The following is a 23,760-nucleotide window of genomic DNA, read 5'->3' as shown; positions in this document are numbered from 1 at the left end:
TTCTAGTTGGCCATCTTGGCCACTCCTAGATTATTTGAAAGCATGTCTTCCGATAAAATTTCATTGTCTGTAGGGATATTATTCTGTGCTTTATTATTATTATTATTATTATTATTATTATTATTATTATTATTATCATTATTATTTGAGATGGAGTTTCGCTCTTGCTGCCCAGGCTGGAGTGCAATGGCATGATCTCGGCTCACTGCAACCTCTGCCTCCCGGGTTCAAGCGATTCTCCGGCCTCAGCCTCCCAAGTAGCTGGGATTACAGGCATGCGCCACCACACCCAGCTAATTTTGTATTTTTAGTAGAGACGGGGTTTCTCCATGTTGGTCAGGCCGGTCTCAAACTCCCGACCTCAGGTGATCTGCCCACCTTGGCCTCCCAAAGTGCTGGGATTACAGGCATGAGCCACCACCCCCGGCAGATTATCTTTTAAATTATAGTATTTTTGCATGAGATTCCATGTCCAAAATTTTCTTTTGCTAATTTTTGTGTGAATTTAATTTTTCTGAAAATTTGGAAGGAAGGTTGGTTTAAGTAACATTTGTATCTTTAGATTTTTCTCTTCTGCTGTTATTCTATTGTATTTTAAAAATATGATGAAACTGGACCTTTCTATTATACCACACACAACAATCAACTCAAAATGGATTAAAAGGCTACATACAAGATCTGAAGCTATCAAACTCCTAGAAGTAAACATAGGGAAAAAGTTCTTTGATATTGGCCATGAAATAATTTTTTGAATATCACACTGAAACTTCAGGCAACAAAAGCAAAAATTAAAAAGTGAGATTACATAAAACTGAAAAGCTTGTATACAGCAAACAAGCAACAACACGAAGAGGAAGCCTATGGATTTTGATAAAATATTTGCAAACCATTTATCTGACTAAGAGGGTAGTAGCTAAAATATATAAGGAACTCACACAACTCAATATTAAAAAAAAAACTCAATTTAAAAATGGAGAAAGGGCTTGAAAATTTCATTTCTCCAATGAATTCACAAAAATGGCAACAGGTGTATGAAAAGATGCTCAACATTACTCTGTCTCAGGACGTGGAAGTCAAAATTACAATGAGATATCACCTCACACCTGTTAGGATGAATATTATTGAAAAGACAAAAGATAACAAGTGTTAGGAAGGGTGTGGAGAAGAGGGAATCTTTGTACACTGTTGGGGGAAATGTAAACTGGTACAGCTATTATGGAAAACAGTATGAAATTTTCTCAAAAAATTAAAAATAGAACTACCATATGATCCATCAATCTCACTGCTGGATATATATTCATAGAAAATGAAATCAACATCACATAGAGATATTTTCATTCCCATATTCACAGTACCATTATTCATATTGGCCAAGACATGGAAACAACAGAAGTGTCCATTGACAGATGAATGGATACCACAACATGTGGCATATGTACACAATGAAATACTATTCAGCCTTAAAAAAGGAGACACTGCCTTTTGCAACAACATAGATGAACCTGGAGAACACTGTGCTAAGGGAAATTAGCCAGACATAGAAAGAAAGATACTGCATGATGTCTATCACATGGAATTTTTTAAAAGATCAATTACATAAAACCAGAGAGTGGTTACCAGGGGCAGAGCAGGGCAGGAAATGGGGAAATGGAAGAAAGTAGACCCAAAGGTACAAATTTGCAGTTATGTATGATGAATAAGTCTAGAGATTTAATGACAGCATGAGGACTACAGTTAACAACATTGCATTGCACAGTATACTGAAAATACGTTAAAGAGTATAGATTTTAGGTGCATGTATCACACAAAAATGATATCTATAGAAGGTGATTGATAGGATAAATTGCCTGACTATAGCAATCACTTCACTATGGATATATATGTATATCAAAAATGTCATTGTTGTATACCTTAAATATATACAGTTTATAAAAAAGAGTACCTGATATAGAGTATCTGCTAAATAAATGATGGCTATCATTAAGACAAATACGATGGTTTGCTTCTTAGTATTTCTTGATTCCCTTTCCTTCCCCAGCTTTTATAGGAATCTTCTTTTTTTTTTTTTTATTTATCTCTGTTGTCCCTATCCTACTCATTATTCATTTTACTCCCAGGATTTTCTCCTAGTGTGGGCCACTGTCATGGAAGATGGCCTTGGCAGGTCAGTTTTGAGAATTCCTTGTGCTATACTGCTCCAGCCCCTTCAGAAATTCTTACACAGGTCCCCTGTACTCACCTGCAACTGGAGTGGGCACTTGCCCCTCTCACTTTCTGCTGCTCTTCTCACATTGCCTGCTGTGTTTTCCAGGCGATGCCTATTGGCTTACTTTGTGGTTTTCCTGTTTCCAGTCCTGCTAGACACCTTGTGGATTCCCTTTGCTTTCTCTCACATAAAAACCAACAACATTCAGGTCTTGTGGCTATTGGTGGTTTGTTATTACATGGAGTATTTAGAGCTGATGCCTGTAGTTTGGCCATAAACTGTCAGCTAATTTTTTTGAAAATATTGTCCACAGATTTTCTAAAATCTGATGCCTAATGGTTCTATCTGTTTTTAATGTGGATATTTTGGAAAAGAAAAAAAAAATTATGCTGCTTTCATTGCTATCAACGTTCCAGAATCTTTCATCAGCATTCCTTTTGACATTTAATGGACTCTTTTTGAATTTACTGTTAAATCACTTTCCTCATTAGCATAAAATCTTTTAACAAATTGATCTGAATGAAATGTTTCTGAAAGTATTTAAATATTTTACTATTACACCCACCTTTCATTAAAAAGAAAAAAAATAGGCAATTGTTCTGCTATGTAATGAGATGAATTAATAAATATGTGTGTGTGTGTGTGTGTGTGTTTGTGTGTGTGTGAATATATATTTTTTAATTTGGAGATCAATAAGAGATAAAGAATCATGAGAAGCAACCTAAGTGGTTGTAGCTTCCTCTTAGCTCATCCTGATTAGGATTGAAGTTTTCCATCCTTTCTATGTTAGGAAAACAAATTTGCATGTCTTGGATGTGAATCAACTGCATCATTTACGAACACAAAGGGGATTCAAATTAAACGAAGTCTTTGTTTGCTATAGTGAAAAGAACAAGTGAGAAGAAAAAAACATTGTCCATCAGCAACAGTTTTACTGTAAAGATACAGATGATCACAGATTCTAATAAAATAGAAATGGAACAAATGCCAACTTAAATTTCAGGAAAAAATGTGAAGGTAAATACTTAAAAAGTCTATAAAGCTGTTTGGCCGAGTATAAGAGGGAAGGAAACAGAGTAAGTAGCAAAAGTGATTTTGTGTAACCAGAGCTTACATGCCATATCCAAAGCTCTCAGAGTAGTCAATCTTAGGCGAAAGGAAGGAAAAGATAGAAATAGAAAGAAAATCAGGCTGGCGTGTGGCTCACACCTGTAATTCCAGCACTTTGGGAGGCCGAGGCGGGCAGATCACAAGGTCAGGAGTTTGCATCCAGCCTGGCCAACATAGTGAAACCCCATCTATACTAAAAATATAAAAAATTAGCTGGGCATAGTGGCAGGGGCCTGTAATCCTAGCTACTTGGGAGGCGGAGGCAGGAGAGTTGCTTGAACTCGGGAGGTGGAGGTTGCAGTGAGCCGAGATAGCGCCACTGCATTCCAGCCTGAGTGGCAGTGCAAAACTCGTCTCAAAAAAAAAAAAAAAAAAAGAAAGAAAAGAGAAAGAAAATCACAAAAAGGCTTATTTGTAAGTAGAAATTGCTGAGTATGCCACTCCTACCTACTTGTAGAAAACTTGGGTATTTCATCATCAGTTTATTCTCTTAGTAAAATTTAAGAAATTTGCTAGTGATTATATATACCTACTATGTACCCATAAAAATTAAAAATTAAAAAAAAGAAATTTGTGTAAAGGACATGAGAGAAAGTAAGGAATAGCACCTTGCCTCTCCGGCTCTATGTCACTTTCTTCTGTTTCAAGTAACTTCTTATTGAAAAAGATTTGCTTAAGGCATTTGACATCATTGTTATTTTAATGAGTAGTTCTTTTGTTTTTATGCAGACTTTCCACTAAAGGCAAACCTGAGCCTTGCTTGCTCTGCAGTGACCTGAGCATGAAATCTGAGACATTACCCAGTACTACCAACTTTCATGAAAGGGCAAGTGTTGGTGGCCATTTCCCATAATTATTAACTCATTCTATTCTCTAAATAGGAGAACTATAGTCTTCTTTGTTGTTTGTGTTTGTGTCTTATTTTTGCCGTTGCGTTACCAACAACAACAACAAAAAGTTTCATCCATTAACTGTAAGTATGCACACACATGCCTTCTAGTTCACTTTGCAATTTTTGCATCTTCATGAAACATATACAACACTGTGGAATTAGAATACCCTAGATTTATAGGGACAGGTAAAACTAAAATTAATTCTAGTTGAACCCCATATACTATCTAAATATCCTCTAAGAAATCCTTCATAATGGGGCCTTCTTGTGTACTTAAGTACCCTGGTGATGAAGAGCTCATCACTCAGGAAGCCTGTTGCATCTCTGAGTACCTGTGAGTGTCAGAAAGTCTTTACAATGAGTTTGTGTTTGTACCTTCCCAGCTTCTCCCCAGAGATCCTTGTGTCCCTTCCTCAAATCCATCCAGCATAAGTCATCTACCTTGGCCTGAGTTTTGTCTTTACTGTTCTTAGTCAGTCTCCACTGAACAAAGTTGAGGCCATGTTCCTCTAAAAGTATGGGGTACTTACTCTTTCCTCTACAAGAATGGACCTTGCTTCTTTTGAAGAAGTGCTATCCTGCTTTTCATGAAAAATATGATAAATTTTTGAACTGACAATCACAATTACAAATAAACTAAACATTTTGAGATTACTTGTGACTAAATTCAACGTTCAGTATCTATTCTCATGCTATGTCAAATTTTCTCCATATTTTAAACTTATACATATTCAGGATTCATGTCCACTTATAAGCTACTGGACCACAGTGACATATTTCAAGGACAACACCAAGAGAAAGACTGAGAAAAAAAAAAAGGAAATAACATAAATTCGGACATTAAACAAGATAAAGTCTGATACACTTTTGAGAGGATTAAATCTTATTACAAATCTAGGTGCACAATAATTTTTAATAATTAAAACAAATTTATTTCATTTTTATAGAAGAAAGTATTTTCTCCTTTTTACAAAGCAAGTATCATTTCTCCTTCAAAGGCTGTCCCAAGAATAACATTTGGTACAGTCTCAGTGCTAAAAAAAATTTGGGGGGCCTGGTGTGGTGGCTCACTCCTATAATCTCAGCACTTTGAGAGGCAGAGGCAGGTGGATCATTTGAGGTCAGGAGTTTGAGACCAGACTGGCCAACATGGTAAAATCCCGTCTCTACTAAAAATACAAAAATTAGCCAGGTGTGGTGGTGGGTACCCGTAATCCCAGCTCCTTGGGTGGCTGAGGCAGGAGTATTGCTTGAATGCGGGAGGCGGAGATTGCAGTGAGCTGAATTGCGCCATTGCACTCCAGCCTCGGCAACAGAGCAAGACTCTGTCTCAAAAAAAAAAAAAAAAAAAAAAAAATTGAATAGAAAAATGGCTTTTCATCTATTTAAGATTTATCTCACCTATAGTAATTTTAAGTATTATGTTAATTAGAATACAAATGTAGTAATTAGCTGAAAGTAGAAAGTACAGAAATAGAATAATTCTGACCCTATATTTACTTACTATGTGATGTAAGACAGGATGTATGAATTTTGCATTAAAATTTACTTTGTTTCTATTAAGAAAGTTTTTATAAGGGGGTTACCACAAGATCATATAGTAAAATAATCTTAATCCATTTTCAAACTAAAAATACCATTGATTGATTGTTCACTTCTAATAAAATTACAAAAAGCAGGATTACTACCATCATTTATAATCCATTCTGTACATTCATACTTCTTAGATTGTTAAAGTTTTTGGTCTCTGAAAATTTTATGTTTTAATTTTCTTACAATCACAAATAACTCTAGTATTAGTTATAAACCAGAGCATGCCAAAATAATAAACTAATTCAGTTTAGTTGTTTTGCATGTTTGCTAGAAAAGAATACACTAAGTGGAATTGGTGGAAAAGATATTCTTGTAACTGAATAAATTATTTTTTCCTGTGAAGCACTAATTATTGCTAAAATTAAAGTTTCTATTATTTGTTTTCACAATAGAAAGGCTTAAGTATTTATTTTAAAGCAGAACAATTACCAATGTCATAAGGAAGAAATTACTTAACAGTTGGTAGTGTCAGTAGAGTAGTCTCTTCAAGAGGTAACAGAAGAAAAGAATCAGAATACTTAAGACATATATCATGTCCTTAAAATGTCATAATTCAGGCTTACAAATGCCCAAGTGAATTGTAGCTTTGCAGATTTTCATTTATTTATCCATCTGATTCTTTCATCTATTAAGAACCTTTCTGTGGTATCTATCTATCTATCCATCCATCCATCCATCCTTCCATCCATCCATCCATCCATCTATGGATTTTCATGGTCTTATGTAGCATTGAAATAATTAGGGAATTAATTAGTAAAAAGAAATTACAGCAGATTAGTATAAGATATTTTATTGAAAAATAATTCTCCCCAATGAAAGGAAGAAATTATTTCATTAAATTAGAAACATTATTATAGTTTCAGGAATTTAAATGAAAATGTGTTACTCAGAAGAGTAAATTAAAGATGATGTCTATAAAAGAAATCTTTTTTTGATGATTACATATACAAGGCAATCACCATGCACTTGAACTGATGTCTCAAAAACATTCAGTGATGTTCATGAATAAAACTTCTAGCATCTTAGAACAGAAATTGAGAAAAGAATACTACTGATATACATAGAGTATCTCTTTTTTTCAAGTGACCCAATTTCACCTATTTTTCTCTGCATTTCGCTATATTTCTGGAAAGCTGTCATCTACTAATATAGCTTCTTCAATGAGAGCTATGTCAAACCATGTCAGATGTGTTTTGCCTTATCTTTCTTTCCTTGCAATAGTTCATAAAAAATGAATACCATCTTTTTCTTCGTCTAAGAAATATAAATAAAAAGTATTTTATTTCAATGAATCATTTTTTCCCCTTGAGTTTTCTTTAAAACTGAAGTGAGACTAAGAAATACCTTAAGAGCAAAACTCAATTATTAAAAATACGTGACTTCAAGACAAAAAAACATATGTGGTTCTATGAAGCGATTTCTCTATGAACTACCTAGGTTTGTGCACAGATCGCATCTTCCTGACTCCCCAAGTGCGATCCATCCAGCAGCTGCAAAGCAAGATGCCAAACTCTTAGCAAATGCTTTTTTCTCCCCAGCAGCCTTTGAATTCTTGCCTGGCTCCTTCTTCTGGCTTGTTTCCTGGTGGTACTATTAGTTGCCAGGAAAAGTTGAGGGCCATAGCTGCCTGTGTTTCTTTAATCATATTCTCCACGGATTCTTGTGATCCAGAAATATTTCTTGGGATGGGGAATCCCCTTGAGTGGCAAAAAGCTTAAAAGACTCTTGCTACGATGCTGTGTAGCTGCTCAGGCTACAGGGCCGGGGTAAGGAATTCTAGTTTGATGTCTTGGCTCTGTAACCGGGTGCCATAGGATCCAAACAAATTGTTTCACCATCCTGAGTATTTCCACCTTGGACTTGACTCCAGCAAAGGGGTAGAAAGGATACTGCCCACTCAGGTTTCAGGAACAGAAGTCTTATCTCTGCTGGTTTAAACTTACCTGGATTTTATAACATCTACAGCCATATAGCTGGGGTTGTCTAGCTACAAGAGTGATATGAATCACCTTTTGAAATGTTAATATTGGTTGAAGATTGTATGGAGTCATTTTTTATATCAAACATGTGTCTGTATTAAAGAGAATAATGCCAAACTCATATAAATTTTTAAGATAAAACATGAGTCCTTAAGGACATTTACTTGTGGTAGATACTTGGAGAATTCATCTACTTATTTTGGAAAAGTGACAGAATCCCTAGGTTGCACACAGGCTGAAGTTTGTTTTTGCTTTGGTATCCTGATTTTGCTGATAGAAAATACAAAGTACTCCCAGTAAAGGCAGATATTTTGATGCCCTGGAAATAATAAGAATTTAAAAACCGTGGTATGAACAATGACTGGTATTTAGACATTTATGTCCAGATTTTATTATGGAAATAACTTATAACTTCTAATTCAGGCACACTTTAAGAATGGTGAGAGTGTTTCCCCATCAAGAAAACAAATTATTATTATTATTATTATTATTATTATTTTGAGACAGAGTCTCACTCTGTTGCTCAGGCTGGAGTGCAGTGGCGTGATCTTGGCTCACTGCAACCTCCTTCTCCCAGGTTCAAGTGATTCTCCTGCCTCAGTCTCCCGAGTAGCAGGGATTACAGGTGCACACTATCATGCCCCCCTAATTTTTGTATTTTTAGTAGAGGCGGGGTTTCACCACGTTGGCCAGGCTGGTCTCAAACTCCTGATTTCAAAGGACCTGCCCATCTCGGTCTCCCAAAGTTCTGGGATTACAGGCATGAGCCACTGCACCTGGACTAGGAAAATAAACTGTTTTGGAGAGCAGTCTTTTTTTACTTATTTACTTATTTTTATTTTTATTTTTTTTTTACAAATCTATATCTAGAGCTCCATAAAAAGTTCTATGATAAAATAAGGATAATGATGATAATAATAAGGATGCCACTTATTATCAAGTTGAACCCTCCATCTCCTGAGCTCAAGTGATCAAAAAAGGTAACACTGCTCAAGCAATTAAAAAAGGTAACATTTTATCAAATATTTTATGGTGACTGCCTCTTTTGTAAAACTAATCATTCAACGTGAAATCCACACCTAACTTAAAATGTGTTTATCATCTGTCTCCACCCACTGGAATGTAAGCTCCATGAAGGCAAGGCTGATCTTGTTCATTTTGTTTACCAATGTACCTTGGAGACTTGGTGCATAATAGAAGCTCAACAAATATTAAATACATGAATGAGTGACTGGTCAACTTATCAGTTGGCTTTGGCAGCCTTCTGCCTCCTCATAAGCTCCTCCTTTCCCTCTTGCTAAAAACCAGTTGATTTCCTACTTTTAAAAAATATGGAACCAAATTTGTTTCTAATTCTTTGTCTCTGTAAGGTTTTCTCTACAAACTGGCATCATCCAATAGAAATATAATGTGAGCCACATATATAATTTTAAAAGTGTCTAGTGTCCATTTAAGAAGTAAACATGAATAAAATTAATTGTAATAAAATTTATTTAATCCAGCATATCCAAGATACTATCATTTCAACATGTAATTATACAAAAATTATTGATGAGATATTGACATTATTTTTTGTACTCAGATTTCAAAATCCAGTGTGTGTTTTACATATACCTTGTTCTAGACTAGTCACATTTTAAGAGCTCAGTAGTCCATAGAGGCAGCAGTCACATATTGACAGCGCAGGTCTATACTCTGTATTTCTCCAATCCTCAAGGTAGGAATTATAACCACTATTTACAGGCAAACTCCATTGCCATTGCACGATATCAGTCCCCTCCCCAAATAAAAGGGCCATTGTTCCTATAATTTTTGCTTCTTCTGATTTCATTTTAAATTAATCATTTGAACTGACTCCTTTCTCTCTGAGGACATTTCAAAGCTTTGCAGCATAAATGGCAGGATTAGGTACTCTTAGTTTTTACTTTTTTTTTTTTTTTTTTTTTTTAAACCCTCCAATATTTTACTCATAGAATCTATTTTCCAAGGCTGTAATCATTTTTATCATTAGGTTCTTATCAATTTCTCTTTATTTTTATGTGAACAGAGAAATCAAAACTGTACATGAGTGTCCAAATACTAGCAATTATTTATGTATACTAAGAAAAATTAAGGACAATGTTCAACATTAACACTTTCAGCAAGATGGCTAGTCTAAACTATTTTGTTACAGTCCAAATAGAATCCTTTCATAGGAATGCTGATTTTGTATGATTATCACTTTGTAATATTATTTTCTTGACCTTCAGTTAGATTACATTTTACGTATTTTACTTAAAAATCTTGAATAGTGATATGTGTAGAATACCACTCAACAGTGTAAATATTTATCCCCGTGACCTATATTCATGAAACAATAAAATATATTACAAGTCACAAAATTTATGCTTAGGAATGTTCAACAATCATTAATTTTAATGTAGAACCTAGACATACTGACCCTTTCAAAAAGATACTAGTTTCATCAAGATCTTTTAAAAATTAAGGAATTCATGCTTACTTAAATATGTATTCTCTGCTATTTTGTTTCAAGATAATAAATTTCATTTTCAAAAAAAACTTAAAGCATATGTAGACATTCTTGTACATAATGTGACAGATTTTTGCCAAAATCAGACACCCTTTAGAAAATTACTTTGAAAAGCTACACACATAAACTTGAAATGCAAGCCAGTCAGTTGAAGAAACTGCCCAGTCTAAGATCTGAGAATGATGGAGCAATATAGAAGATAAGTTAATAAAAAATAGGCTATTCTGCTTGACTGAATAGAAATGGAATGTTTTAGGAAAATGGAACTCTTGTACCTAATCTTGTATAAGAAGATATGGGATGTATATGGTTAATTCACTTGTTTATGGAGTGATGATTTGCTTAATTATCTCATTTCCTTTTTACAATAAGAAATCTAAAAGCTAAAGGTCATGTAAGTATTTTAGATAAGGAAGAGTGTTGGTGTCCACAAAATGTATAACTGGTATATATTTTCTGCAAGAACAAAATACACAGATAACAGCCACTGACATTATCATCACTAAAAATAGACAACAATAGCAACAGCTACATAAATTGGTGTCATGCTTTTGGCAATATTTACCAAGTTCTTTTATACCATTCATTTCTTTCCTTTGATTCTACTTCTGGAAATCTGTTCCAAGGACATAATGTATGTCCTTGTATATATATCAGCCTACATTTCTACATACAGCATATGAAGAAAAACTCTTTACACATAGAGAGGCAGCACGGCCTGGTAGTTATGAACATAGTCTCTGGAGTTGGAGAGCCTGGGCTTAAATCCTGACTCCACTACTGACCAAATGCGTGATGTTGAGAACTCACTTAAGGCCTGTGCTTCAGCTTCCTCATCTATGAGATGAAGATAATCTTTGTATCACACACGGTCTTCATGAGGATTAAATGAGGTAATAAGTGTCAATCACTTTATTAGTGAATTTGATAAATGTTGGCTGTTACTATTAATATGTTTATAATGGGGATGATTAAAAAATAAGAAAAAGTAGGAAGAGCACCATTGCTCTGCAATAGGAGACTGCGTGCATGAGGTCTGATACATACACTCAAGGATAGAGTCATGAATTTTTTTTTTTTTTTGAAACAGAATCTCACTCGGTCGCCCAGGCTGCTGGAGTGCAGTGGTGCGATCTTGGCTCACTAAAACCTCCACCTCCCAGCTTCAAATAATTTTCCTGCCTCAGCCTCCCGAGTACCTGGGATTACAGGCACATACCACCATGCCTGGCTAATTTTTGTATTTTTAGTAGAGATGGGGTTTCACCATGTTGGTCAAACTGGTCTCGAACTCCGGACCTCAAGTGATCTGCCCGCCTTGGCCTCCCAAAGTGCTGGGATTACAGGCATGAGCCACCACTCCCGGCCTAGTGTCATTCAACTTCACCATATTATATACACTGTTTAGCACATGAACTAACTCATACAAGTGTTTAGTGAAGTCTGGATTTCTCTGTGAAATATTCAAGATATCCATTGGGTTACATTTTAATGTAACTGAAACTGGGACATATCTTATAGTCAAGGGTGTGTTTCAGTTTAATTGGAAGCGTGTGATGCATCTCACATTTGACGCACTCTGTGCTCAACAGAATAATGGCCTCCCAAAGATGTCCATGTCCTAATCTCCAAAAGGTGTCAATGTTACCTTACATGGTAAAAAGGAACTTTGCAGATGTGGTTCAGTTAAGGACCTCAAGATGCAGAGATTATCCTAGATTACCCAGGTGAGCCCAATGTAGTCACAACGTGGCCTTACAAAAAGGAGGCTGGAGGGTCAACGTTAGTGGTAGGAGATGTGATGGTGGGAACAGAAGTTGGAATGATATGAGAAGAAACCATGAGCCAAGGAACTCATGCAGCATGTGGAAGCTGAAAATGGCAAGGAAACGATTATCCCCTGAAACCTCCAGAAGGAACCAGCCCTGTCCATATCCTGATTTTAGCACTTCTGACCTCCAAAGCTGTAAGACAAGTGTGTGTTATTTTAAGTAACTAGGTTTGCGGCAATTTGTTACAACAGCAGTAGAAAACTAGCACGCAGTCTTCCTCTGAATGAAAAGAGGTCCTTTTTGACTTCTAGGCACATGTTAGGCTCTCAGTGCATTCTGAGTTACCACTTGACTGCCTAAGAGGCAGTCAGTATAAAGCTATTGAATGAATGTTGAATAGAATAGAATACAAACATTAAAATGATGTTTACAAAGCCATCATAATAAAACAAAAAAATGTTATTTACAAAAGAATACCTATTTGTATTACAGTGATATCACCACTGTGTTAAATGGGCAAACATCAAATTATGTACATAAAAATTCCAGAAGAAAATAAATTAAACTATTAATAGTCATCATTTCTGCATGCTGGAACTATAAATGGCTTTCTTTTTTTCTTCCTTTTACATTTCTGCACTGTCTCAATTTTCTACAAAGAATGGTATCACTTTCATAAAAGAAGAAAGCACATCAATTTCACTTCAGAAGTAGATAGGAATATAATATGGAACATAAAAGGCAATGAAAAGAATATTGTTATATTCAGTTCCCTCATTTATGCAACAACAATTCTCATGTAACTAATAATTCAAAAATCTTAAATTCATACGTCTGCATATCACAAACTTCATGGTCATCGTGGATCTGTTTTGATTTTGCAAACAGTGGTCAGTTTTAATAATAGTAAATTTGTGATTATCACCTCCAAAAATCAGCTGCTGACCAGCCACTGTGAGCCGCATGACCCCAGCAGCGTGTCAGATAGGTAGTGATTTAAGCAGACTCTAGCAATTGACTCCACGGGAAGCTGGGAGACCTGCTGAATGAATCTGCTTCACTTACATGTGAAAAGAAGAAAGAGTTATTCTTAGAACTATGGCTCTTTGACCTTGGCTAAGTCATTCCACTCTTCTGAGCCTCACTCAGTCTCTCCTTTTGTGTTAGGAGAGTATAGAACTAAATTATCTCTAAGATTCCATCTAGTTCTAATATTCTATAAATACATGTGTATGTATACACATGTAAACACTCCACACCTATGGACATACAGGCTCTGAGACATAAGACAATGAGACTAATACTCAAAACAATATTCCACTATTTTGCAGTCATATAGGGGTTGCTTTGAACCAGCTTTAACTAGATCTTTCAAACTATGCAATTTGCTGCTAATACCATCACCACCAGATATTTCACAGTGTCTTCTTTTTCACCATGTCAGAAAATAAACTGCATAGTTTGAAAAGCCTTAAATGTGTGAGGGGTTACGGCGGTAGCAGCAGCCTGAGGTCTGGCTAGTCCCTGAGGCTTTCTAGCTTGTCACTCAGCAGCTCTTTGAAGAATGCATTTGTAACTTTGAGAAGGTTGTCTACTTTCTTCCAAGAAAACCAAGCACATTAACAGAACTTAATAGCAGATTTCCAATTCAAGGCAATGCCTGATAATATCTCAATTACTGAAATCAAATGAAGATGCCATTTCTGAAATACGTTTTATATGAAATTTCACTGGAAGTCTGAAATGTCCTAGGATATTTATTATGAACATTTTTCCAGGAAATATTGGCAGAATCCCTATTTTTCAAAGGAAACATAAGTGATTTAATCCAAATCTTAAGGCACTTACAAGTCTTGCAGGGTGGAATAAATCATGCGCATACTGAACTCTAATGCAAAACAGAAAGATGAATGCCAGAGAAAGGTAGGGGTGTATCCCTGCAGATACAGTTTCAGAAGAGAAAGAGATTACACCCAGCTGCCGAGGCAGGAAGATGGTCTAGAGAAGCTTATGGGGTACACAGTATCAAAGGCCTTTTGGCTCCTAAATTCAAGAGCTAATATGGGAAGGGAGGATTTTTCTTTTTCCTAGACCAGGCCTCACTCTATCACCCAGGCTGGAATGCAGTGGCACAGTCACAGTTCCCTACAGCTCTGACGTCCTGGGCTCAAGCAGTCCTACCATTTCAGCCTCCCAAGTTGCTTGGACTACAGGCATGTGCCACCATGCCCCGTTCATTTTTTTCTTTTTCTTTTTTTTTTTTTTTTTTTTTGTAGAGATGAAGTTTCACCATGTTGCCCAGGCTGGTCCCAAACTCCTGGGCTCAAGCAATCTGTCTGCCTCAGCCTCCCAAAGTGCTGGGATTACAGTTGTGAGTCACCGTACCTTACCAGGAAGAATTTTTGATGGAGGAACTAGAATGAGCAACGTCTTTGTGACATGGAGAATTTGGGCTGTGTACAGAGACAAAGCATGAAATTTGACAGAAATGCCAACTCCAGATTAGGAAGCCAAGGGAATAAAGATTGAAATGACACATAAGATTGAGAGTGCCAAGGCCTTGAGCCCCCACAGAAGGAAAAGGAGACGGCACTTTCTTCTACAGACAGTTGTAAGCTATCAAGGACATTTAAGCAATTGTTTGATTTGCATTTATTCACCCCTCCCCATTATAAGGGGCATAGGTAATTTTAACTCCATAGTTTAAAAGGCATTATAATTTCTCGCTCAACAAGGGAACATAATTCCAAGCAATCTTTCCATGTATCACACAATGAATAATTCTAATTACGTGTTTGAAATTTTGCAAGAAAAGATTTTCTTTATTGCTTTAGTATTTTTAGTTCTATTTGGTGTTGGAAGAGGAGTGGTTCCATTCAGATGTTAGACTCAAAGGTGCACAGGTGGCCGGGAATGGTGGCTTACACCTGTAATCCCAGCACTTTGGGAGGCCAAGGCGAGAGGATCACTTGTGGTCAGGAGTTTGAGACCAGCCTGGCCAACATGGCAAAGCCCTGTCTCTACTAAAACTACAAAAATTAGCTGGGTGTGGTGGTGCTTGCCTGTAGTCCAAGCTGCTCAGGAGGCTGAGGCACAAAAATTGCTTGAACCCGGAAAGCAGAGGTTGCAGTGAGCCGAGATCGCACCACGGCATTCCAGCCTGGGTGACAGAATGAGACTCTGTCAAAAAAAAAAAAAAAAACAAAAAAAAACCTGCATATGCATGGGGCCCAGGAAACCCAGCCTTCTGGAGGACAGAGGTGACTTGGTCACACAGACACACAGACTGTATCCACTGGTCTCCAGGCTTGCTGGTTTCAGCCTTTTAGACCCCAGGGCTTAGCCATGGCTCCTCATGCACAGCCCCTTGTCTTCCCACCTGTTTACTCCTCGGCACTGGCACCAAACCTACATTCTGTACATGAAGACATAACACTTATTCAGCATGGTGCTCTCGTTGTGTGTCTGAGTGTGTGGATATGTGTGTCTCTGCATTTATATATAAATGTACAAATATACACACATTATGCAAAATGGCAACAGCACATACCATTTTTTGTTTTTTATCTGTCATTTTGTGGTGAAAACCATATTTTTTCCAAACGGTTTGTGAGCATTTTGAGAAGAGGCCCATCATATTGTATCATGCACACAGCCAATACTCAATTAGCATTTATTGAGCAATTAACTTAAGATAAGTCTTTAGCCTCCCAGATACATAGTATTTCCTCCTAGGACAAGGAGAACAGCTGGTCAACATACTTGGTATAAAAGGACCAAAAAGTATGGTTCCCATTTTCTTTTAGATCTCAGAAAGACAAGATAGTTTATGTCTTTAAAAGCTCCTGAGATAAGGTAACTGAATCCATCATCTGAAAGCAATCTATCAATAATGCACGTGAGCGCAAGGGTGACAACATCCATGTGTGTGAAACCAGAAAGCTCGAAACTGAAAAATGGAGAAAGCATGTGGTAAATATTAAATCCAGGTGGTGTTAGCAAATGGATACAGTTCATCAACTGGCGTGGTTTTCATGTGTTAAACTCAACACTTACCTCAATAAAGAAGATGCTGGCTGCTGATGTTGGGTGGTGATACATATAGACTGTCACAAGAATGGCTGTGGCTATAATGAGGACCAGGATGAGGATTCCAACGATGAGGCCAGCGTGGAGGGTTCCCCCTTTCTTCTCAGCTGCACTGTCATCTGTAGAAGCTGAAAGAACATCCCAGCTGTCAGGACCTTCATGAGTTTACCCTCAAGTTTGCATTTTCATCTGAGGAGATATTTGTGTTTTAATAAAGTACGACTGGATCTTTACTTCCTGGACAACTTTTCCCCAACACCAGTTTTAGAGGTGAGGTGCTCTTCATATGGGCAATGAAGAATCCATAGGATTCATGAGTAAAAATACATTTATCACTGTGTTTTATTTTTATTTTTTGAGATGGAGTTTTGTTCTTGTTGCCCAGGCTAGAGTGCAATGGCATGATCTTGGCTCACTGCAACCTCCGCCTCCTGGGTTCAAGCGATTCTCCTGCCTCAGCCTCCTGAGTAGCTGGGATTACAGGTGTAAGTCACCACACCCAGCTAATTTTGTATTTTAGTAGAGACGGGATTTCACCACGATGGTCAGGCTGGTCTCAAAATCCTGACTTCAGGCGATCCGCCTGCCTCAGCCTCCCAAATTGCTGGGATTACAGGTGTGAGCCACCGCGCCTGGCCTGTGTTTTAAAATTTCTAGTTTGATAAGCAAAATGAATAGCTTTTATTCTCAAAGTACTGTGGGAAACCTCAAACTCTAATTTACTACACACTAAATTTAACTTTGATTTTTCTCATTAAACCAACAAAGTTACCTATGGAAAAGCTGATTAATTTTGAAAGCTCCTCTCATTTTCTTTTGGAAATTTTAAATTAAACAGTATTGGACATCTTTTGGTAAGCTCTATAGGCATTTTCAGAAAGTCTGTGCATGAACTCCAAGCATAATTTGTGAAAAATCTGTTTTAAACAAAAATACTTTTTAAAAGTGTAACAGATGGATGCTCAATGACCCTCAAATAGTTTTGATCACTAAAGGGAACACCACAGCAAAGGAAAACTTTCCACTACACCCCAGAACAATATAATTTCCTCTTTTACTGAGATGCTTTCCACTGTAATACACATTTTCTGAATTAGCAAAGGGAGAAATTAAATTTATGAAGTAATAACTATCCTAACCAAAGCCAACCAGCTAAATACAACTAATCTCTAAAGTCTTCTCTTTTTCTAAAATTCTGTAATCACTGATGATTACTCAGGCATTTAGAGATCTTCCTGAATTATGTGCAGCATAATTGTAAGATACAATAAGTTGTATCTTAAGTGCACCGTATGACTGGTATTCTGAATCATGAGACAATTTTTTAAGATGTACAAAAGTTTCAGAACAGTGGCTCTCAATCCTTTCTTTCTTTTCTTTTCTTTCTTTTTGTTTTTTCTTGTGAGATGGGAATCTTGCTCTGTTGCCCAGGCCCAGGCTGGAGAGCAGTGGTGCGATCTCGGCTCACTGCAACCTCCACCTCCCAGGTTCAAGCAATTCTCCTGCCTCAGCCTCCCAAGTAGCTGGGATTACAGGCACTTGCCACTATGCCTGACTAATTTTTGTATTTTTAGTAGAGATGGGGTTAAACCATGTTGGCCAGTCTGGTCTTGAACACCTGACCTCAAATGATTCACCCACCTCGGCCTCCCAAAGTACTGGGATTACAGGCATGAGCCTTTGCACCCGGCCTCAATAGTTTCATGACCAATTTACCTCTCCATTATTTTTACCCTTTGCCTCTATGTTGTAAACATTTTTTTGTCTATTAAACTTCATTTAATAAGCACTGATTTCTTTCTTTTATTTTACCTTTTTTTTTAAAGAAAAACCAAACATGAATGTCTATCACAATGTGTGGTCCACATGAACTGATGGAATTCCAGATAAAGTGGAGAAACATGACCTCCTAATTCTTTCCACCTCCCCTCTACGTTTTTATTGCTGTTGTTTACTCTTTGCTTGAGAACCATTGTTGGTGTTCAGTTATCCTTCTCCAAATCTAGTAAGGCTGAAAATTCTAAAGATTTCCCTTATGTAACAGAAATTAATTAGTGAAAGAAGATCAAATTTAGAGTAATTCATTATATAATAGCTCATTTACACTGTGTCGGGGATAGTTGTATTGCTTTGCAAGTACCAAACCAACAACCCTAAGAGGTAGGCACTATTATTATTTCTGTTTTATAGGTAAGGAAATTGAGGCACAGGATAATTAAAAAATGAGCTAGGGTTGCAAAATTATTAAGGTAGAACTGAGCTCACACACCAGCAGTCTGGCCTCCAAGTCTGAATTCTGGACCTCTGATCAATACCTCCTCAATGAACACTGGGCTGTAGGTCCTCCTATTTCCTCTTATTTCATGTTGTGAGTTCTTCCAGCAAATAATTCTGAAAAGAATCTGGTAATTTCAAGCAAAGAAAAACTAATGTAAAAAACAGTTAAAGAATTAACATTGGAGCCGGGCGTGGTGGCTCATGCCCGTAATCCCAGCACTTTGGGAGGCCAAGGCAGGTGGATCACCTGAGGTCAGGAGTTTGAGACCAGCCTGGCCAACATGGCGGAAACCCTGTTTCTACTAAAAATACAAAAAATTAGCCAGGCCTGGTGGCAGGCGCCTGTAATCCCAGCTACTCAGGAGGCTGAGACAGGAGAATTGCTTGAACCTGAAGGCAGGGGTTACAGTGAGCCGAGATCCTGCCACTGCACTCCAGCCTGGGCGACAGAGCGAGACTCCACCTCATAAAAAAGAATTAACATTGCACCTCCAAGATGACAGAGGCTACGTCTTTGGGCTGGGTCTTAGGTCAGTATCCGCCATCATAAACATTTTCATCCATATTTGGTGAGAAGGGAGGAGGAAAAGAGAGGAAGGAAAAAGATAAAAATAAAGGCCTTTGGAAATAGATTACAGTATTAGAATGACCACATCGCCAATAAAAATCAAATGAGGCTATAATAAATGACCTCATCTGTATGGTCTTCAGTTAACCTTATCTCCAAAACGCAGTCAATAACAGTAATTACCCCATAGGGTTGATGTGAGAATTCCACATTTAATACATATAAAGTTCTTAGGAGAGTACCTGACTCATAATAAGAACTTAATGAATATTGAGATATTATGTTATTATGGTACTTTTTATATGAGGCAGGTTGAGACAAATTATACAGTCAGATTCATGACAATATATAAACTATGTTTTTGCCCTTAACGTGTGTTGCTTTTAAAAGTTTGGCCTCATTCTTATGTATGCTTATATTATTGCATCTTGTGGACTTGGCTATTTTCTTATTTTTATAAGAGTATGACACATTGCTCTCCTGGGAAAATAGGATTAATTGAAAATGTGGCTTTAGGGAAAATGTAGCAAAAATATCTACTTGAGTCAAAAACGAAGAACTGACTGTTTCTTCAAATCCTTCCCTCCCTCTTCCATTTGTCTTTCCATCCCTCCATCCCTCTCTTTCTTGTTGTTTTTTATCTTCCCTTTCTCCATCCATCCATCCATCCATCCATCCATCCATCCATCCATCTATCCACCCATCCAGTGTCTGATTCTATTTCTGGGGTTTGTCTTTGGGATGGGTTTTAGGTCAGTATCTGCCATCATAAACAGTCCTTTATACACAGCATGCCAAGTTTTATCCTCACAAATTTCAGCCTCACTTCTTCTTTTTATTTTTTATTTTTGAGACAGGGTCTTGCTGTCACTCAGGCTGGAGTGCTGTGGTGCGATCTTGACTCACTGCAGCTTCGAACTCCTGGACTCAAGTGATCCTCCTGCTTTGGCCTCCCAAGTAGCTGAGGCTACAGGCATGTGCCACCATGCCTGGATAATTTTTTTATAGAGACAGATTCTCACTATATTGCCCAGGCTCATCTTGAACTCCTGGGCTCAAGCATTCCTCCTGCCTCAGCCTCCCAAAGTGCTGGGATTACAGACATGTGCCATTGCACCTGGCTTAGCCTTACTTCTTTTGTTTATGTAGGAATGGAGAGGGAAGATTAAGGTATTTGTGAGTTGACCTCAGGTTGCTACTTCCCAAATGTGCTGGAGGACCAGAACCTGTTAAGGAGGCAGCCTTTCCCAGGAAGGAAAAAGAGGGCAAGGGTCATGTTTCACTTAATAAGAGTCCTTGTCAGAAATAAAATTATTTTTGTCTTGCAGGACATAAGTTGCCAATCTTTGGAATGTAACAATCAGAACCAGATTTGCACCTTGAGTGTGGTAAACCTCTCTACCTTTATTTAGACATAAATACTTACTCTCCCAATTATTATTTATTCATACTTCCAATAATAATTTAGTTATATTATCTCCTTTTAAAAATGTTCCTTTACATTTCTGTTTTAGATATCAAGACACCACGGTCATATCTAATAATGCAATTTGTACAGAGTTTAGTTTATTACTAGCCAAATAACCATTTAATAACATTTTTGGATGAGGATTATTTTAATAAAATAAACAGCTTTCATGGATTCTCAATACTAACCAGAATACAAAATAAATATTTAGAGATCTATGAGTATGACATGACTTGATGTGTTCTAACAGAGCAAGTCGTTTAAGGAAAAATGTAGCATACTCAATTCCAAAATATTACAAGACTTTCTTTGTGTCACATACCAATGACTATTTCATGCTTTAGAGTGACCATCTGAATGGAGGGACCAAAACTGCACACATAGTTTTGGAGAAAGCATTTTTCTACTCTCATATTATTTAACCTTTTTTTTTTTTTTTTTGGCTACTGCAATGATTCTACAATTTCCTACACAGTACAAGCATCTCTATTCCAGCTTCTTTCTATGGGCTTTAGATGAGCGTATATTAGCAAGTATTATGATGGCTTAATTAGAGATTGTTAAATCTGAAGGTGCAGAAAGCACTTCATTGATATGCTTTGATTTTAAATTCTTTCACTAGTTGGTTTCCAGTTTAATATCATGCTTGATCAAATGGTACGGATTTTGCATATTTATGGAGATCTGCAGACAGAATTTAGAGTATCCTGGGTATATACTCAAAAGGATATAAATTATTCTACCAAAAAGACACATTATGTCCATTGCAGCACTGTTTACAATAGCAAAGACATGGAATCAACCTAAATGCTTATCAACGGTAGACTGGATCAAGAAAACGTGGTCCATATACACCATGGAATTCTATGAAGCCATAGAAAAAGAATGAGATCCTATTCTTTGAAGGAAGCAACATGGAAAGAGGTGGAGGCTGTTGTCCTAAGCAAACTAACACAGGACCAGAAAACCAAATACCCTGTGTTCTCACTTGTAAGTGGGTGTTAAACATTGAGTACATATGGACACAAAGAAGGGAACAACAGATACCAGAGCCTACTTGAGGGTAGAGGGAGGCAGGAGGGTGAGGATTATAAAGCTACCTATTGGGTACTATGCTTATTACCTGAGTGATGAAATAATCTGTACAATAAACTCCCATGATAATTAACCTATAAAACAAACCTACACAGGTACCCCTGAACCTAAAATAAAAGTTAAAAAACATAGGCATCTCAAATGCAAAACTGAAATTTAGAAAGTGTAAGTGCTTACTAATTCCCATAACTGAAGTTTAGTTCATTCACCTCAAGGGAAGACTGCTTGAGTATGCTCATTTCCCTCCTGCAGAAAATACAATAAACTAAGATGTCCACCTGTGGCTCAACTGATTGTTCTTTTATATTGGCAGACAGAAGTATGTCGAAAAGAATTCTGAACTTGCTTCAGAGAAAAACTTCTCAGTAAGCTTGGTATGGTTTGGCTCTATGTCCCCACCCAAATCTCTTCTTGAATTGTAATCCCCACGTGTTGAGAGAGGGACCTGGTGGGAAGTGATTGGATCATGGGTGTGGTTTCTCCTATGCTGTTCTTGTGATAGTGAGTTCCCATGAGATCTGATGGTTTGAAAGTGGCACTTCCCCCTTCTTTCTCTTTCTGTCCTGCCGCCTTGTGAAGAAGGTGCTTGCTTTTCCTTTGCCTTCTGCCATAATTGTAGGTTTCCTGAGGCCTCCCCAGCCATGCAGAACTGTGAGTCAATTAAACCTCTTTTGTTTACAAATTGCCCAATCTCAGGGACTTCTTGAGAGCAGTGTGAAAATGGACTAATACAAAGCTCATCAGAGTCTAGTAGGCTTTAGGGGAATATTAAAGAAACGTGAGAAGGAATCTAGTCTTAAGACCTAAACTCTTCCTCTATTCATACAAACATCTTATGAGCTTTCATTCATGTCCAAAACAAACAAAAACTAAACAAGCATCTTTCTCACATACTTAGTAAAATGTAACACACAGAAGAATTCAAATCTTTAGTCTTTGTTAAGCCTTACCTTGTGCATTAAAATAAGAGGAATTAATAAAGGGTAACAAGAAGCCATAAAATAGAGTCTCCAAGCCAAAAATGGAAATACAAGAATATACTTTAAAAATCTCCAAAGTAAAGGCTTTTTTTTTGCACTGTGCTTAAGACATTTTTAATATATAAATGAAGCAGAGAAAATCAATAGTATCCAAGATAATATACTCTAATCTGACCCAGTGAGTGTCATTGCTTTTCAACACTTTATGAAATGCAGATCAATATTTAGACACAGAGAAGACTGTAAGAACTGTCAATTCTATCAAAGCAATCTGCTATTTTTGGGGAAGTTTTAGCTACCATAAGAGCAAAGATAACATATATATATATATATATATATATATATATATATATTTTTTTTTTTTTTTTTTTTTTTTTTTTTTTTTGAGATGGAGTCTTTCTCTGCTCTCACTATCGCCCAAGCTGGAGTGCAGTGGCACAATCTCGATTCACTGCAGCCTCTGCCTCCTGGATTCAGGCAATTTTCCTGCCTCAGCCTCCTGAGTAGCTGGGACTACAAGCATGGGCTGCTGCACCTGGCTAATTTTTGTGTTTTTAGTAGAGACGGGGTTTCACCCTATTGGCCAGGCTGGTCTTGAACTCCTGACCTCAAGTGATCCATGCGTTTCAGTCTCCTAAAGTGCTGGAATTACAGGTGTGAGCCACCGCGCCTGGCCAAGACAACATATTTTTAAAATACTTTAAGTACATACTAGAAAATATTCAAGACCTCACCTCAATGTGTTTAATTTGGAGAAGTCCATGAATCATGGAAAATAAAGGAGGAAGGATGAAAGAAATAAGGAGGTAGGAAAAAAGAAGATAGGAGGAAGGAAGAAAGAAAATGCTATATATATATATATATATGTATATATAAGTATATATATATATATATGTATATATAAGTATATACATATATATATTTATTCATTTTGTAAAAGTGTAGCATTTAATTTTAAAACTCTATGTCTCCGTGTTATTTCCATGACTGTTATTTTCACTTAGGATTACATGCATATGCCATTGATAGTCTGTATTTAGAAGTATAATTCTCCAATATGGTAAAATATTTTAATGCATTGCCAAAATGATCTGAACCTACTATTAAATCTTGCCAACAATTAAAGTCCAGAAATAAAGAAAAAATTAAAATAGAAATATTCTTTGTCTGAAATTTTATTCACTTTAGAACTAACTCTTCT

General features: G+C 36.9%; 1 protein-coding gene across 1 annotated transcript in view; it reads right to left on the bottom strand.

The window, feature by feature from the left end:
• The window catches only part of PLXDC2 (plexin domain containing 2), a 479,884-nt gene that overhangs the window by 19,997 nt on the left and 436,127 nt on the right, over window positions 1-23,760 (bottom strand). Inside the window, exon 13 of the mRNA XM_054503208.2 lies at window positions 16,139-16,299. Within this exon, the coding sequence (XP_054359183.1) occupies window positions 16,139-16,299 (161 nt within the window). The remainder of the gene's footprint in view (window positions 1-16,138; window positions 16,300-23,760) is intronic.

This window comes from Pongo pygmaeus, chromosome 8, assembly GCF_028885625.2.
Source record: "Pongo pygmaeus isolate AG05252 chromosome 8, NHGRI_mPonPyg2-v2.0_pri, whole genome shotgun sequence".
Lineage (NCBI taxonomy): Eukaryota > Metazoa > Chordata > Mammalia > Primates > Hominidae > Pongo > Pongo pygmaeus.
This window is presented reverse-complemented; position numbering and strand designations above follow the sequence as displayed.